A 16,955-nucleotide genomic window follows, 5' to 3' on the forward strand; every position below is an offset into this window, starting at 1 on the left:
TATAACGAAAAGTCAGATTAAATTTTATTTTCTCTCATTATCAAGTTATTGTTTTTTTTAACTTTCTAAATCTTGAATTAGTAGTTATAAGATTTACATCAGATATGAAAGTTGATTAAGATTAGTTTTTAGGTAAGTTATGTCTTATGAACATAAATTATTTTTTAACTATCAATTTTAGAACATTGTATGAATTAAGTTCATGGAAAAAAAATTATTGTTTTTTCTTTTTAATATTCGCACTCAAGTATTGAGTTGTACATAAATTTTTAATATGACTCTTGAATTCCAAGGATAAGGGGGCCAAGACTGAATGATTCAATTTGTGATGATTTAATTATATTACTTGGACATTCAAAAAGGTATTCTAGGCATCAATAATAAGCTACTGAATTATGTGCAATTTAAGTAAGGGGACATTTCATAATCAAGACAAAGACTTAAAGCCTGTCATACCAAATCACTTATTGCAAAATGCTAGTATATCAAGTCAGTGATGCCATTCAAAAGGTGCTCTGCCTGTGCCATCTTAAGAACCCTATTGGTGGGGTGATTTGCAGTACACAAAGTGTCAACACAAAAAATCTAATTACAAAGTCTGAAATCCCCTAACAACTTCACCTTGGTAGGAGTTGGTTTATTTTGTTGGCCTATCTGTTCCTTCAAACCATAAACTTTCCAACCAACCCTTCCAAAAAACAAAGAGCAAAATCAAAAAGAAAAACCTGAGAAAGAAAAGGAAACAAACACCAACATCTCATATAAACCTGTGTGTTATAGGGTCTTCATTGGTGAGAATTGAGAAGCCACTCAATTCATCAATTCCAATGGAAGTTTCGTGCAAAATTTTGAGGAGATCAATCCACAGTTTTCTTCAAAACTACCATTATTTCACCTCAACTGCAGCTTTTCTTGCCCTTCCTTTCTCAGCATCAATACTCCTATCACAAGCTTTAGTTCCAAACTCTTCATCCCTCTTGCCTCACATACACAGTCACCTAAGGACTCTCTTTGATGCTGCAGGCTTTCCTTCCTCATCACAATTGTTTAGCATTCTCAACCTCAAGGTCTCTCAAACCATCACTTCCTCGATCTTCACCCTTCCCTTCACTCTCACATTTCTCCTCATTGCAAAAGCATCCATAATTCAAGCTCTAAATCACCACAAACCAACTTTGCCACCTTCCTTCACTTCCATCATATTCCATTACAAGCCTCTCCTCCTCACCTATATCCACAATTCTTTCTTCATCCTCGCAGCAAATGCATCTTGCTTTTGCCTCCTCTTTTTGGCCTTCACCTTTGCTGAAGGGCTAGGGTACTCTTCAGCAAGTTCCACACTTTTGATGTCAGCTGCAGCTGCAGTTCTCTTTTCTGTGATACTTGCCAATGCACTTGTGATTTGCAACATGGCACTGACTCTATCTGGCATGGAGGGACATGGAGGGTACATGGCAATTCTGAAGGCTTGTGTTATGCTAAGGGGAAAGACATCAATGGCTTTGTTCCTAGCACTGCCTGTGAATTTAGGCCTTGCTGCCATTGAGGCCTTGTTCCAGTTCAGGGTTGTAAGAGCCTATCATATTGGTGGAATATCATCATGGCCTTTTATGGCTTTGGAGGGCATTTTCATTGCTTACTTGTACTCAATTTTCATCATCATTGACACAATTGTGAGCTGCATGTTTTACAAAAGCTGCAAGGTTGGATTGTGGAGTGGTCAGGAAGATAAGCATTTCTTGAGAATTGAATTCCCAGAGGAGGACAATTGTGGTTACTTGGTATTCAAGAATTTTGAAGAACTACCTTAAGTAACATAAGGTAGCAGCATATTGTTATCAATTTGGTTAAAGCTTTTCTTCTCTTGCATCACAAAAGGGACATTTGAAAAATTCATTCGTGTTACTTGACTGAATCGAGCAACTTCCGAAGGCATAAAGGTTTTCGGTAGAGGAACCACGGCTCAGCAAATGTGCAGAAACAAGAAGCTAGAGATCGATTCACCATTTTATTTTAATGTCCTTCTTTTATATTGTTAAAATCTGCCTTCTTTTTATTCCATATCTCAATCTTGTATATTTATTGTTAATCTTTTACTTGTGAATAATACAAAGGTTCCTGTTTATTTCATTGTGTTTAGTAACGAGTAGATAGGTGAATACTCGTATCTTAATGTTACAGGAAAATAAGGGCCACATAATTTCTTTTATGCGAGTGTTACTGTTGCTTTTTAGTAAATCTAGAAGCTGCTGCCAGCATAATTTCTTTCAGAATCACGTGAAAGACAAATTAGAGGCAAAGCAATCTACTGGTTGTTTAGGGGCCAAAAAGGACTTTTGCTATGTGGACTCTGAAGAACATGTTCATTTTACATAAGCTCAAGCCTCTAAATTCTTTATCAAAATGTATGTAGAAGACCACCAAAGTGTCAAACTGATGAATGATAGGGAGTCACTATTATGACTTGTTTTAAGTAAACTTCTTTAAAAATACTTTTAAGTGAGAAAATTATGAAAGAAAAATAAAATAAATTTTTTTATAAACTAAAATTAATTTATGTATAAACAAATTTGTAAAAGTTCTTTCTTATTAGTCTTTCCAAAATCATATTTTTAACTTATGTATAAACTAGTATTAACTTATCATTATGAAAAATTTTATTTCAAATTTTCTTCATATTTTTTCTCCTAAAAGTGCTTTTAATTACAGAAAAAGCTGAATAGCTTTTATAAAGTTCAACTGAAATTTAGTGTTTTTAAATCACTCTTGTAGAATATTTCCAACTTGATCATCCGTTGTTAAGGCTACAAAGTTGAGCAACAGTGGCAATGCAAATGCTGTGGGAAATTCCTGTACCAACACCAGTATCCATGAATTTATCTAATGGGTCAAACCTTGAGGCAAGGAAAACATGTAAAATAGGATAGCAAATAAGTTAATACTTACCATTCCCACCATGCCTCTTTACGGTCACAATTAGATATCAATGAAGTTAAGGCACGGAAATCACTCCTAAGAATGCAATGTAAATATAATTCTGCATTTGGACTTTTACAAACTTGGTTTTAGTGACTCTGGCAGTGCCTGTTGTGCCACAACAATTCTAAATGGAATTGAAAAACGTCTTTCTACTACCAAAATGTGTGCACACACTCCATCCCTGGGACAACTGAATGCAACAAGCTTTTGAACTTCACACTAATGTGTATTGCATTTCACAAGATAAATGAAACTAGCATTTCTATCTCGTCCTTCTCTTCACCTGTGTTACAGTTACAGTACAGAGACCTGATTTCTAATTCTTAACCTGACAGCTATACAACATGCTCTTGGGGTGTCACGCTAAAATGTCTACTTAAAACTAGTTTCTATTTTACATGAGAAAGGGCTCGATCTTTGTACAAGGTTTCATGGTACAACATTAGCTTTGGTGCTGGACTAATATCCCAAATGTATGATGAAAACCAAAGCCAGCTCTACTGCAATAGAAGCATATTTTTTCAAAATTTCTTATTAATCGAAGGATCAGATCCATTATCATAGAATTCACTGGATGCAGATGATTCTCAGGTGATCATGAGAAGCATCCATGCTGGGTCTAAATTTGGCCTTTCAAGAGTATTCTTCTGTGAATGATCAGCAACAATCTGATTCAACATGTCATCACTCTCAAATCTTTTTATATGTTCAAAGGTCTCTAGGTGGAAATAATTTGTCATTCCACTTCATTAGATTACCTTGAAAGGCTAATTGTCACAAAGGGGCTACTTAACTCAATGTCGGAAGCAGTCCCCTTACTGCCCACAGGTAGATCTCTGTCTTTGGCAAGAGAATGATGTTGGTGCAAAGGATCAGACAACCCAGTCTTCACCTATCTTTGCCCTCTTCCTCGACATGTGAATGCCCTTAACCTTCTACACTTCGACCACTTTCTCAGCTTTCTTCTTCTTCTTCATCTTTTCCACTCTTCCTTATCAAGTTAATGCCTTTAACCTTCTCCATTTCAGCCTCTTTATCAGCTTTCTTTTTCTCTAACTCTGCTTGTTTGCAATTTTCTTCATGTGCTTTTAGAAACAACCTTGTAAAATTCAAGAGAGTTACAGTAACTGCAATCAACAAAAAAGCAACAATAAGAAATTAGTTTAAGCATTATAAAATAGATAACAGAACATGTCACTTCCTTTTGCCAAACAAATCATTAACGTGCAAGAATGATGAAACTACACTCAGTCCTGTTTTTCCTTATCTACTCTCCTCTTTCACCCTCTACTTTTCTGCCATATCAACAGGAAGAATAAGTATTAATGCTAAACAAACCTTGCTCAAAAGGACAACGGGCAGGATCCTCACCAAAATATAGGGCAAGTGCATCTGCGTTTCTACCCTGTCCACACATAAATCACACAATCTGTATATCCCTTTATACCTATGTATAATCTATCAAAAAGATGGTTAAGCATATTACCACCACAGAATATAGGTTTGTTACAGATACCACCTCTGACTCTGCAACAGCAATGAATTCCTTCAATGTCTGAAAAAACAAAGTGAGTCAAATGCATTGAAAATACACACTTGATTACAGACTTATACTGATAGGAACCATATTTAATAGAAACAAAAAAATATTATTGATTTGAAAAACAAGAACTATTACAGAAGATGACCCCTGTAATCCCAGAGCTACTGCTCCTCAGAGAGAAGAAAATTCTCTCTTTGCCCAACCCACAAGGTTTCTAACAGAAAAGATACTCCATTCCCTTTTCCACTACCCATGCCTTCTCCCTATATATGATACTCCATTCCCTTTTCCACTACCCATGCCTTCTCCCCATATATGTGTTTCCTCCCGTAACTAACTGGCCACATCAGCAATTACAACTAATTCTCTATTCAGTCCACTTGTTAGGCTTTAGCCCAAACCCAGTATCCTATCATTTACAAACTAGGAGTCCAGGATTAGCTTCATGCATGCAATGTAATGGACAATTTGTTCAATTCTAAAACATGTTGAAGGACTCCTTAATTTTGGTTTGACACAATATTTGTTCAAGACTAAAGTAACAAATGCAAAATAAATATTTAGTGTCATCGCATACATTCTGCTAAAGATGTGATATAAAACCATTCATATGTCTTCACCAAATAAATTAAGCTTTTGCGAAAGTTGATTCTTGACATGGTTTCAGAGACTTGATGACCAAGTAGTTCAGAATTTGATCGTTACCACTCATTCTTCTAATAAAAAGTTGAATCTAGCACAAGGCAGGAAGGTTGGTGCATAATACAAGCTTCAAGCCCAAATGGCTCTTGCACAAGGGAGAGTGCTAGAAATGCAATATAAAACCATCCATGTACCTTAGCTAACAGCTAGAGCCTTTGAGAGAATAGGTACATGACAACTTCAATGACTTACAAAAAAATCAATACCAACACTACTTCAAGCATGTTACCATTATAATTTAGGTGAAGATGGTAAGAATGTATTCAAGTGTTGAAAAGTTTAGATGAACAAGCTTAGAACCAATGTGAAATTGAAAATAAATCAACATAAGCATTTGGAATGTGAACTCGGAATTAGATAAAAGAAAATTTCTTTTGGAAAGCAAAAAATAATTGATAGAGAGAAAAGGGCAATGTAAAGTCTGATAAGATTTCAGGAATTGCAACTCCCTGTAAGAAACCATGAGCAGAACATAAAAAGTAGTAATAAATACATTTTTCTGCCATAACAAGTTGAGAGGAAAACTGGAAAAAGAGACATCCTTAATGATATGAATAAGCGTTTCACTTCAACAACTGAATAAAGCACACGACTCTTTGGCACCCATCATAGTAAAAACTAAAAAATTTGGAAGAACATAACACTTCTTTACAAAAGGCAAGTTGTTTGAGAAAGAAACAGCAACAGTTCCCTTCTCTTCAGATTAGGAAGTTTCAGTTTGAGCTTCTTCTAGGATTCTGCTGTTCAATTCTAAATCTTTGTGAAAACTCAAATTTTTTTCCTTCATTTTCTTTCATTTTTATCATCACTTTCAGAAAAGTTATGTGGGAGAAAAGGTTGCTTAATTCCAAAGTAAGGATATCCCCCACAAACTCATGGAGGGCTTAGAGTAGTACACTAGTTGTAATATTCTGTTTTTGCTTAAATCACTTATGTATTGCCTTTCATTGGATTGAAACTGGTAGCTAAAGAAAATTTCATAACTCCAGAGTCCATCCCAACTCAATAAATAACCCTACAAGCCCTTCCAAAAGACCAACATCAACTCCAATATTTACCTATTTGTATGAAAAATAAATATTAAAAAAAAACTGTGAGCTTCTGAGAGTTGTTGCTTAATTTCCACAATAATATCTTCTATCAGAAAGTATCTAATTCTCAGGGTTTACTTGCAATTATGGAGTGGTTCTTGGAACTTTAATTATCACCCTTTACTGAAGGGAAAATAGGTGATGCTATAAAAGTTCTATTTTAGATCAAATCTTACTTCTCTAGGTTTAGCCCCCGATTATATAGTTGTTCTTGGAAACAATGCTACACCCCTTAAGGGGAAATAGGTGCTACCATTTTATAAATCAAAAGACAGACCAAAATTGCACTTAAATACAATGAAGAAACAAAATTTATGAAAAAAATTTCTGGAGCCTTAAACCACACATTTACCAGTAGAACTCCCTGGGCTTGACTGTAAACTTGAATTAACCAATGATGTAAAAAATAGTAAAATTACTTTGTCAACTACATTCATGATGTAGGAAACCAGCGTTATGAATTAAGTTTAGAGTTTAGACACAACTTCCTTTGCATTGTATTGTGCTGATATAATGAAGAATCAAGAGCCAGACATAAAAATACTAAACACCTTACGAAAAACTTCAGACACGGGACCATCTTTTTCAGATGCAGAAAGCTCCTGTTTAACCTTTTCTATCCCTCTGATGATTGCTTGCATTTCTTCTGCTAATGACTTCAATTGTATCTGCAAGATCAGGAATTTACAATCAATATTCATTGCAATCACATTAACTAATACTGAAAGTTAGCCAATACAAACAGCGTTTTCTTTTTTGTTAAAAATGCAAATACCCATGGTTCATAGCCCTCCAAGGTGTTAATTTTCAGAAACCAACCTGCTTAAACTTTCAACACCTGGTTCTATTGACCAAGTATTCAATGGAATTAAAACATGAGAAGGGAGTTTGGTGGATCTTGATTCAACTAGTGTGCTCTTGTATGAAAGTTCTTGATTTTATGATAATGGAAAATTGCAATTTCATCTATGGTTTGTAAATTTGCACACTTTTGTAGGAGCTATTTTCTTCACAAAGTTTAAAATGATTAATTGTCGAAATTGAAATTACAGTGGATATTCATCAGAAGGCTGAAGTTGAACGAGGCTAATTTTGGACTGTTACATTTGGGTCAATTGTACTTTCCCGCCCGAAATTAGTAGTCCAATTGCATTTCCCCCATAATTTTCAATATGAAGAAAACTGCATTGAGTTAAAATGGCATTTGCAAAGTCCAATGTGATTCTTTGGATTGAAAAGGATCAAAAAGACCTTATGATTATGTCAAAAGTGATGAGCATGTCTCCCAGTCCTAGGGTTGCTTTGACAATAATTGAAACTTGAAACAAGTTACGTAATGGATTGAGTCATTTCCCACAGTTAGACACGCGCTATGCACATGCATCTCTCAAGTTATGAGGAGTACCTTAATTTGGATGATGGGGGCATTGCAAAAAAGTAATTGAAACAGGAAGGATTGTATTTTACAAATAAGAGGGGAAAGTGCAATTGGACCAGTAAATCAGGGGAACAAGGTGCAGCAGACCTTTGTTCTTTGTATATAAAGAACCAAAAAATAAGTTGTTACCTTAGTGGCTGCTTCCAGGCTAACAAGGTCAAGGTGAAAATCAAGGAGTCCAGGAAACCTTTCAGCTAGGACCTGAAGTTCAAATAGAAAAAACAGAGGTAAACCATCAAATGATATCTTCATTTAATGCAACTAAGAGTTTGAGGCTATTACCTTACAAAGAAAATGCATCAGTGTCATTTTACTGTTTGAGGCACGAGTGTCGGTTAGTTTTAAAAGACTATCCAACTTGAATCCAACAGCAGATCCTGTACAATGTAGAAACATTTTACACATTCTACGAGAACAGATATAAAGAAGCAAATAGAAGTTTGTTTACTAACATATGAAGGACCAATTATTATCTAATTTTAAAAATAGAGAAAAGTGGCACCATATAGATTTCACTTAACCAGAAGTGAGTGATAATAAAGACATTTGTATTACTAAAAATGACATACCCCGTGCTGTTCCTTGATTCAATGTGTTACCCAAATAAAGAATTTTCTTCATAATCTCTTTCAGTTTGAATGAGTTTCGAACCTATTGCCAAGATAAAATGCACAAGGTTAAGAAAGTACAAGCAACACATGTTTACTAGATTCATAAGCAAAGTACCTCTTCACAGGCAGAGTTCACTGTTTTTAAACTCTTCTTAAACTCTGTAATCTGCAACGAGGAAATAAGATATACAAGAAACCAAATCCACAACAAATTCAGAAAGAAAATTAGAGACAACAGCAAACCTGAGTCCCAAACTGAATCTTGAAAGCGAATACTCTGAATTTTGACTCCATTCTTGGCACTTTCATCAGCTCCAAAAAATACTGAAACATAATCAGGTTCTTGAATTAACAAAGGTCAAAAGAATTCATTTTAATCCAAGTGTTGATGGTAAAGATTAACAAGAGTAATATAAACTTTTCCTTCCATGTGTTACCGGGCAACCAATCTTTCATTAATGGTAGTTTAGGAAAAAAAAGGTATTTTTAAATGAGATAGTAAAATTAAATAATATTAACTAACTTTTTTGATTAGCACATAAATTAGTTAATTTTTTTTAATATTTGAGTCCAGAGAAAGTATAAGAAGTGTTTTGAAATTACTAAGTTTCAATTCACATTCCATCAATTGTTTCCTTAAAATAAAACTACTTCTCTTATTATGGTAGTTGGCTACCTAATTTCTTCTCTCTTTTTACCTTATTCTAAATTTTAATGTAAGCAATGACTTCCAAACAAATCACAGCATCAGATTGTTTCATCCTTATTACTTGTAATTTTTCTCTAAATCAAACCAGAGTATAAGTAGTTTATCCTATCATTACTACTCTCTAGGGGAACTGTACACTTTCAAGACAGCCTAATCATCCTTCATGCAAACTTGAAGACACCAACACATGAATCAGTTATGGATATGCCAAAAAAGACATCCCATATAAGTTCTCTGTGCTCACATTTGTCTTTTCAAGTACTATTATAATGTTATGGTTAAAAGAAATAATTCACAAACCTTTTCACACTTCCCCAAATTCTCCTGATCACCAGTGTATCCCTATATAATCATAACCAAGACGAATCAATATTAGAAAAGCAAGAAAATTACAATTAAAGGTAGCAACTCACAGTAACAGCAAATTCTAGAAATGAAAACCTTTAATTGTCAAAACTCAAAACAAGATGTAAGGATCACATATAAATTTGTTAAGTTTCACCTTCAAAAGCTCCATCTCCTCTTTGGTAGGACAAAATTTAATGAGATTTTCCACCTGATCAACATCTAACACTGAATCATCCATAGCCAGTACTGCAGCCTGAAAATGAATTTCAACATGTTAGACAATAAATTGAAGTTACAGGGGAGATTTAGTTGCATAAAGTTTGCACATATACGGTATGGAAAGAAACTGTTTTTAAGAACATCTATTATCAAATGCTTTTAGTCTTAATTATTAACTACATACAAATCAAAGAATATTTCAAGAATCATCTTATTGCAAATGCAAATGCAACCATAACAACAACAAAAGCATTTTCCCTTTAGATGAGGTCGCCTCATGGATCAAACAACACCATTATTTCTTTCATAACCCAAGTTTCAAAAAGGACATTAATATTCAAGTCTTTTCTAATGACTTCTCTTAGAGTTTTCTTGACCTTTTTCACCTTTTTCTATTGGGCTATCCTCCATCCGATCACTCTTCTTACTGGGGCCTTTAATATGTGAAATTCTATCATCTTTTCCTTAATAGATGCTGCTCCAACTTTCTCTCTGATAAATTCAGTCATCATCTTATCTTTTCTTGTTTGTCCTCTCATAACTACAAGAAAAGACTGCACTTCTGTTGGCATTTTATTGCCCAACATTCTACACCATAAAGCATTGCCAATCTTACGGATAAATATAGCAACATTTTCATTTAAGATTTGGAGGCATTTTCGATCATCAATAACACTAATCATTTAATCCATATCATCTACCAATCTTGAAACTTATCTCTTAATTATATCACTTTGTCTGATAGATCCAGGATTCCTTAACTAAGCAACCTGTGATACAGTATGATATCCAATTTTCATCTTCAAGCCAAAGCTAGCACATCTTGCTGAACTTGAATTTAAAAAATTAAAATTTATGTTTTATGAAAAATAATACAATTGTTTATTATAATATGCTTTAATGTAAAATCCACTTGCATGATTATACTTTAAGAATTGCTCACATGAATTAAGAAATTTTAAACTATCAACTTACCATCATATCAGGAAGTGGCATCTTAACCTTTGTGAGCATAATTTCAGTATTATTGGCCCTCCTTAGATCAATCTACAATTAATTGTACAAATAAACTATTGATTACATACTCGGAAAATACTAAATGAACATCAATTCAATGATTTTGAATGAAAGCTTTAACAGCCAAAAAAGTGCATACATGAAAGAGACAATAATGAAGGGATAATAACATTAAAGTAAACTTTCTAAGATATGTCTTCAATATAGTCATTCATGCTCAATACTATATTTACCAAGGTATGTTTGATATTTTTCTTGACATAAGGAAACTGTGCATTGCTCCTTCACAGTTAAAGAGCAATTACCTAATCAGTCAAGTAAAACCACAGTGAAATGACTTCTTTTATGAACAAATCATTACGCATACAAAACAATGGTACTAATTTCCAATTTTTTGTTGTCTTTACATCGACCTTTGTTGTAAAGTACAATTCCAAATCATGATGAATTGCACTTCCAAAATGAAAGACTACCAATAAAATCCATCAAATCATCTTTCACACAATGACTATTTGAAAAATCAAATTTCAAGAATATCCACATAGAAGAATACCAAGTGAATTTTGTCAGTTTTGGATCCAACAGATTTGCGCCGCCCACCAAATTTACCATCCAAATCAGCAGGTTTTGGAACATTTGCAGAAAAAAGCTTCTCTATCTCCATAACGTCAAACTCTTGTGATCTGAGATAGAAAGTGAAACCAATCATTACAACATGAAGGATTGAAAGCAGGCAATGAAGTGTATAATTCTAGAGAATTGAAATGAATCCATAAAATCTTGCAATAACAGGCAAGTCAAATTACATTTGATGTTCTCCACGTCTTTGTAATTCGTCCCATAAACTTCCTTGCAATGCCCTTGTTACCTTACTCCAATGCAAAGGCTTTAAGGAAGATCTCCGAGTTGCCATAGCACCAGCACCTGTAGAACGTGCAGGTCCACGTCCTCTCCCCCTTGGATCAGTTCCAGTTAGTGGAAAAGGAGCACCACCTAGAGGTCCAAGAGAAGCAAGAGCACCAAGAGCCCGAGATCCTGTTGGAGGTGGGCCTCGGCCAGCTGGAGGTGGTGGAGGAGATGGGCCTCCATGCATTGGAGGTGGTGGTGGTCCACGAGTTGGAGGCGGGGGAGGTGGAGTTCTAGACAATGAAGGAGGTGGTGGTGGAGGTGGTGCTCCACTTGATGATGGAAGAGGTGGTGGTGGAGGTGGGGCTCTACATAAAGAAGGAGGAAGAGGTGGTGGTGGTGGAGCAGTACTTAAAGGAGGAGGCAGTGGTGGAGATTTACTTAAAGGAGATTGAGGTGTATGTGGCAGTGGGGATGCACGAGATGAAGCTTTAAATGGTGTTGGAGATTTTGAGGGTGGAAGGAGTGGAGCTCCATTTGTAGACGACATAGGAGGAGGAGGAGGAGGTGGTGGTGGTGGTGGTAGACGAGATATGACTCTATTTTGTTCAAGAAATTGAGGTGGAGGTGGAGGTGGAGGTGGAGGAGGTGGAGGAGGATGAAGTTGTAACATTCGGCCGTAGCTTTGTTGTGGTGACTGAAGAGATGTCTCTTTGACTCTGAGTAATGATGATAGTTGAGGGTTTGAGTCTATTTCAGCTATGTTGTCTGAAGATTTGGAATTATCCCTACAGCTTTTCAGATCATTTGTCATGTCCATAGAAACAATTGTTTCTGAGGCATGAGAACCTGAAGTAGATTTTCCTTTGGCATCAATAATTTTGTCCTTTGCAGAGGTGACATTTGACAGTGTAGCTGGTGAATTATTATTCCTTGATGGTGGATATGAGACATGCATTGGTTCTTGATAAGAACCCTTATTAGAAGGAATCCACGTAGTTGTTGCATAGGGTTTTGTTTGTTTTGCCTGAAAACCATGTGGTTCTTCATGTTTAGTCTTTTGCTTTGCTACAAATGGATCTCCCACAGGCTTTGAGTTTGAAGGAAGTTGTTTCTTTTCGGCAGAAGGAAGTAATTTATCATATTTTGGTCTGGAAAGATCAAGCACCCGCTGCCCTTCCTCAGACCCTAACTCTTTTTCTGTTTCATTGTTATCTTCACCATACTTGTTTTGCATAACCACCAACTCATCATGCGTATTCACAATGACTTCCTTTATCATAAAAGTGGCTCCATCATCCACTGCAATATCCTTCACTGCATGAGTATCTGATACCAACCTCTGGTCAAGCTTGTACTTCACATCATCAACCTGTTGATGAGTCCCATCATCTAACATGGAATCCTGAAAAGTATGAGAATCTGAATGCTCTTTCCAGACCTCTTTATGACTTCCATCATCTACTTCCTGTGCATCAATTACATTGCTGAAGATCTCTTCGGCTTCATAGAATTCCTCAGCCTCAGGTGAAGCACATTCTGTGTCATTTGCATCTCCACTCACATTGACAAAGGTGAGATTAGGTATGACAGCATCAGAATCCAAAAAAAGCACCTGATACAGATACAAAAATGTGCTTAACTCCTATTGCTTCAGAAAATAACTGATGACATGAAAAACAATAACATACCTCAAATTTGAAGTCCTTAGGGAACTGATCCTTTGCATCCCACAAAATATCAATTTCATCACGGCTCAGCGTCAATATATTTGACCGAACAAATGCAGTATGAAACATGACTCTAAACATCATCTCCTCACGAACAAAATCTTCACTTAAATGTATGCACTCAAGAACCACATCCCCTTGAACATGACAATGGATGTCAATTTTCACCAGCATACATTCTGCCTGTGGTTAAAATTTCTTAAGAGGGCATTCTATCTAATCAATTCACAATTCAATATGAACATTGAATAGCACAACTTTAAATCACCTGAAGGTAGTGGCGAACATGATTTTGGGTCATTGCAGTTGAGAATAGCAGCTTAGAACTTCTGTTGGCAGGTTTTGAAGGGTCTGGACCGTAGACACGCACAACAGGCCTGCAACCTTTTCCACCATCAAATAATGGAAGAACTCTGAGAATGAGGCAATCCAAATACAAGGGTGTTTCTGCTGGAGGCCATTGAGAACCCAAATGCCTCTTGGAAATGTACTGAAGATATCTCAAATGAGAAGGCTGTGGATTCAAAGGAGATAAAAGGTGGAGAAGCTCTCTAGGTGCTTGCTTGTACACCATTTCAAGAGTCTTGTGTTCCCCATTGTACTGTTTCCTATACAGTAGAAGACCAGCTAGCATAAATGCCAGCACAGGCCAACCACCCCTTTCACAGTGCATCAGTAGCACGTTTTGTTGCCCCTCCAAAGACAGCCAGCTTTCGCTTGACCGAAGGAAGTGATGAATCATCTCCAAAGGCAGAAGTGGACAACCCTCATATTGCAGAGGGTACTCCATAACTGTCATCTCATACTGAGACATTATGTCTGAAATTCGACTGCGCTTATGCCCTTCTCTGAAATTGAACACCATGAAAGAAGCATCCGGATAGTGATCCTGTAGCTGAGCCACAATCCCCCCAATGTAAACCTTGTACTCCTCTTCCTCCAACACATTTTTGGAGAAGCAACAATCAAAAACTGCATAAACACAGTCAAATATTACGGAAATGCAAGACTACACAACTTCATCAAGACGCTAAAAACACATAGTAAATCAATTCAATTCATAAAACTCTCAGAAAAATAAGACCAACCCTATTCACTACAGTAAACAGAGGAGACACTCAACCTGCCAAGTACCATCTTCATTACAATGCAATTAACAGAAACAACTGTTGTTGCAAGGCATAACCACAACTACAATTTCCTCAAGGACAAACAAGGTTTTAAAAAACGATTCACAAATGCAATTTTGACCACAACGTCACAGTGTTTGTGTGTCTGCAACTGCAACTGTGACTCCATTTGTCTACAATTTTCCATAATATTAATGAAGCATCAAAACCGCAACCATAGTTTAAAACCTTTAGAACATATATCGGAGTCTTTTTGAACACAAGTTTTGAAGAACTTTTAAAAACTTCTCTACCGAAAACAAAGAGCTTTTTTTAGTAGAAAAGCCCTTCTAAGTTTGCATCCAAACGTGCTCTCACAGTCTTACTCAAAACACATCTCCCACACAAAACCAACCTTCCTGGGTTTCCCAACCAACAATCCTCAATTGATGAAAGACTCCCATGACTACTAGTTTACTCCACTTATTTCAAATTCAACTCTCCCACCCCACATTCTTGTTATACTTTGAATAACCCCTCAAGTAACCCAAAAAACCCCTTACCCTAAAAAACCCAAACAAACAAGGAAGTAACCAAACCCAATGCAACAGATAACCCCAAAATAGAAAGTCCACATTGTCTTTGAAGTAGCATAAAACAACTAAAAAATTTGAGTAACTCAGGTCAAAATTCAACCACCAGCCACAAAGCAATGCTTCAATTCCCAAGAGCTCAAATTACCAAAATTAAAGAATAAAAACAAAAACAAGTATAAAAGGATATATTTTTAAGAAAGAAAAAAAGGTGCAAGTGTGGAAAAGGTAAAGGCAAAGGAATGTGAGATTGGAAGAGTGAGAAACCATAGAGTCTGTCGGAGATCTCGAGAAGGTGATCGGGCGGTTTCCGGTAAAAGAACCTTCGGAAGAGAGCCATTGAATAAAGTGTTGTTTGGTTGGAACTGGGCCATGCGGTTCACTTCACTTCCCTTTCTAGCCTTTTGCTTAGTTAAATGAATCATTTTTATTTTATATACTAAACTCTCACTCTTCCATTTTCCATCATCAACATTCAACATTCAACGTCAAATCAAATCACTTCTTTGAGTCTTTCTCACGAAAACCATCATCTTCGTCCATTTCGCTCATGCCCATGCACAACGCTTACAATTCTCTTACTGCATACCTTCATCATTCCATTTCTTTCAATGTTTTCTTCTTTTTGGACAACAACATACGTTTTACTCTTGTTCAAATTCTTGTCTTCCACTCCTTTTTCAAATTTTCAATGGGATATTTCCACAAGTTGGATTGAAGCAATAATAATTTTAGTTCATTAAATATTATAAAAACTCAATTTTAGTGTCTATTGATAAACATTTAAATGATTATTGTTGATGTGATACTAATCTATGACATTATAAACATAGATGACATAATGTGATGATGTATCATGTAAAAATAAATGGAAAAAATGTAAGAATGTTTGAAGATGGGATTATAGCTAAAAAAAACTCAAGTTTTACATCACCAAAAATCATTTTTTAGTTAGATGGGTCAACTTTTTAAATAAATAAATATTGTTATTATTATATTAAATTTTTTAGTATATTATAAATGAGTAAAGATCAAATTTGGTCCTTAAGAGATACTAAAGGTGATCAATAGGTCTTCGAAATATTTTTTATGCATCGAGACCCTTAAAATTTAAGTTTATTATGTTTGTTATGCAAGTTAATCATTTTATTATATTCAATTACTAACTCTATTAGTCTCATAACTACGCAACAATTAATTGTCACGTTGGTAACTATTATGTCTCCTAATTGATTGTTTTCTCTCTTAATCTTCTAATATAGATCATAATGCAATGTTTTGAAATTTCCCAATGTCATGTTTAAATATTCTGGCTATTGGTGTTCTGACTAAAATGGAAGGTTGTTGTTAGATTTATTAGGGTTTCCTGTAGTTGAATTTTTCTTTCCCAGTCATCCTTAATCTCTTCTTTTGTTTTGGTTAAAGGTTTAAGATTATAAACCCTAAATTATTGAATTTAGGGTTTAGCAAAATGAATGATCATTCTAAAATATATCAAGTAAGGATGCGTCAATTGAATATGGGTACTTCTATCTTAATCTAAGCACCTATAGTTAAAATATTTAAATATAGTAAAGTGTATATTACTAATTAGAAAGTACCAAAATCTTGCATTATAACTCATATTTGGTGATTGAGAGGGTGAACAATCAATTCAGATAGAGAATACGTGTCAAAATGACAATTAACAGTTGACTACTCATAAGACTAATAAAGTTAGTAAATAAGTATAGCAAAATAATTAACTTGAATAATAGAGTTAAAATTTAGAGATCCAAATACCACAAAAAATCTTTTAAGGACTCATCAGTCTATCATCTTTCAAATACCAAATTAGATGTTTACTCAATTATAAATATATTAAAATCATATACATATTGTCTTATTTGATGAAATTATTAAAAAGTAAGTTTTTTTTAGTAATTATGTTATTAATGTTAAATATCTATCGATTTTATTGATAATTAATTTTCTTTGAAAAACACCATTTTTATTGATTTTTTTTTCTTTTGACAATATT

The 16,955-nt window shown here is 35.1% G+C and overlaps 2 protein-coding genes across 3 annotated transcripts; one reads left to right on the forward strand and one right to left on the reverse strand.

Annotated features, from left to right (window-relative positions):
• Positions 1-464: 464 nt before the first annotated feature.
• LOC109808691 (uncharacterized) lies at positions 465-2,130 on the forward strand. The gene has a single exon (XM_020371797.3). It carries the CDS (start codon positions 828-830, stop codon positions 1,809-1,811), a length of 984 nt encoding a protein of 327 aa, XP_020227386.1. The 5' UTR covers positions 465-827; the 3' UTR covers positions 1,812-2,130.
• Positions 2,131-3,181: 1,051 nt separating this feature from the next.
• Positions 3,182-15,611, reverse strand: LOC109807765 (formin-like protein 20). Of its 2 annotated transcripts, XM_020370381.3 has the most exons (17): positions 15,203-15,609; positions 13,502-14,205; positions 13,195-13,416; positions 11,464-13,118; positions 11,211-11,340; positions 10,616-10,687; positions 9,576-9,674; positions 9,374-9,415; positions 8,608-8,688; positions 8,480-8,530; positions 8,323-8,404; positions 8,036-8,130; positions 7,883-7,954; positions 6,867-6,983; positions 4,466-4,534; positions 4,318-4,384; positions 3,182-4,106 (listed from the first exon to the last, which is right to left on the reverse strand). In XM_020370381.3, the coding sequence occupies exons 1-17, from the start codon at positions 15,273-15,275 to the stop codon at positions 3,934-3,936; spliced, it is 3,804 nt and encodes a 1,267-aa protein (XP_020225970.2). In that variant the 5' UTR covers positions 15,276-15,609; the 3' UTR covers positions 3,182-3,933. The 2 variants fall into 2 exon arrangements, with proteins under 2 accessions (XP_020225970.2, XP_082932864.1); XM_083076738.1 differs by lacking the exon at positions 10,616-10,687 and having other exon boundaries at positions 15,203-15,611.
• Positions 15,612-16,955: the final 1,344 nt, after the last annotated feature.

Source organism: Cajanus cajan, chromosome 6, assembly GCF_000230855.2.
Source record: "Cajanus cajan strain Asha chromosome 6, NIPB_CcT2T_4, whole genome shotgun sequence".
Taxonomy (NCBI): Eukaryota; Viridiplantae; Streptophyta; class Magnoliopsida; order Fabales; family Fabaceae; genus Cajanus; species Cajanus cajan.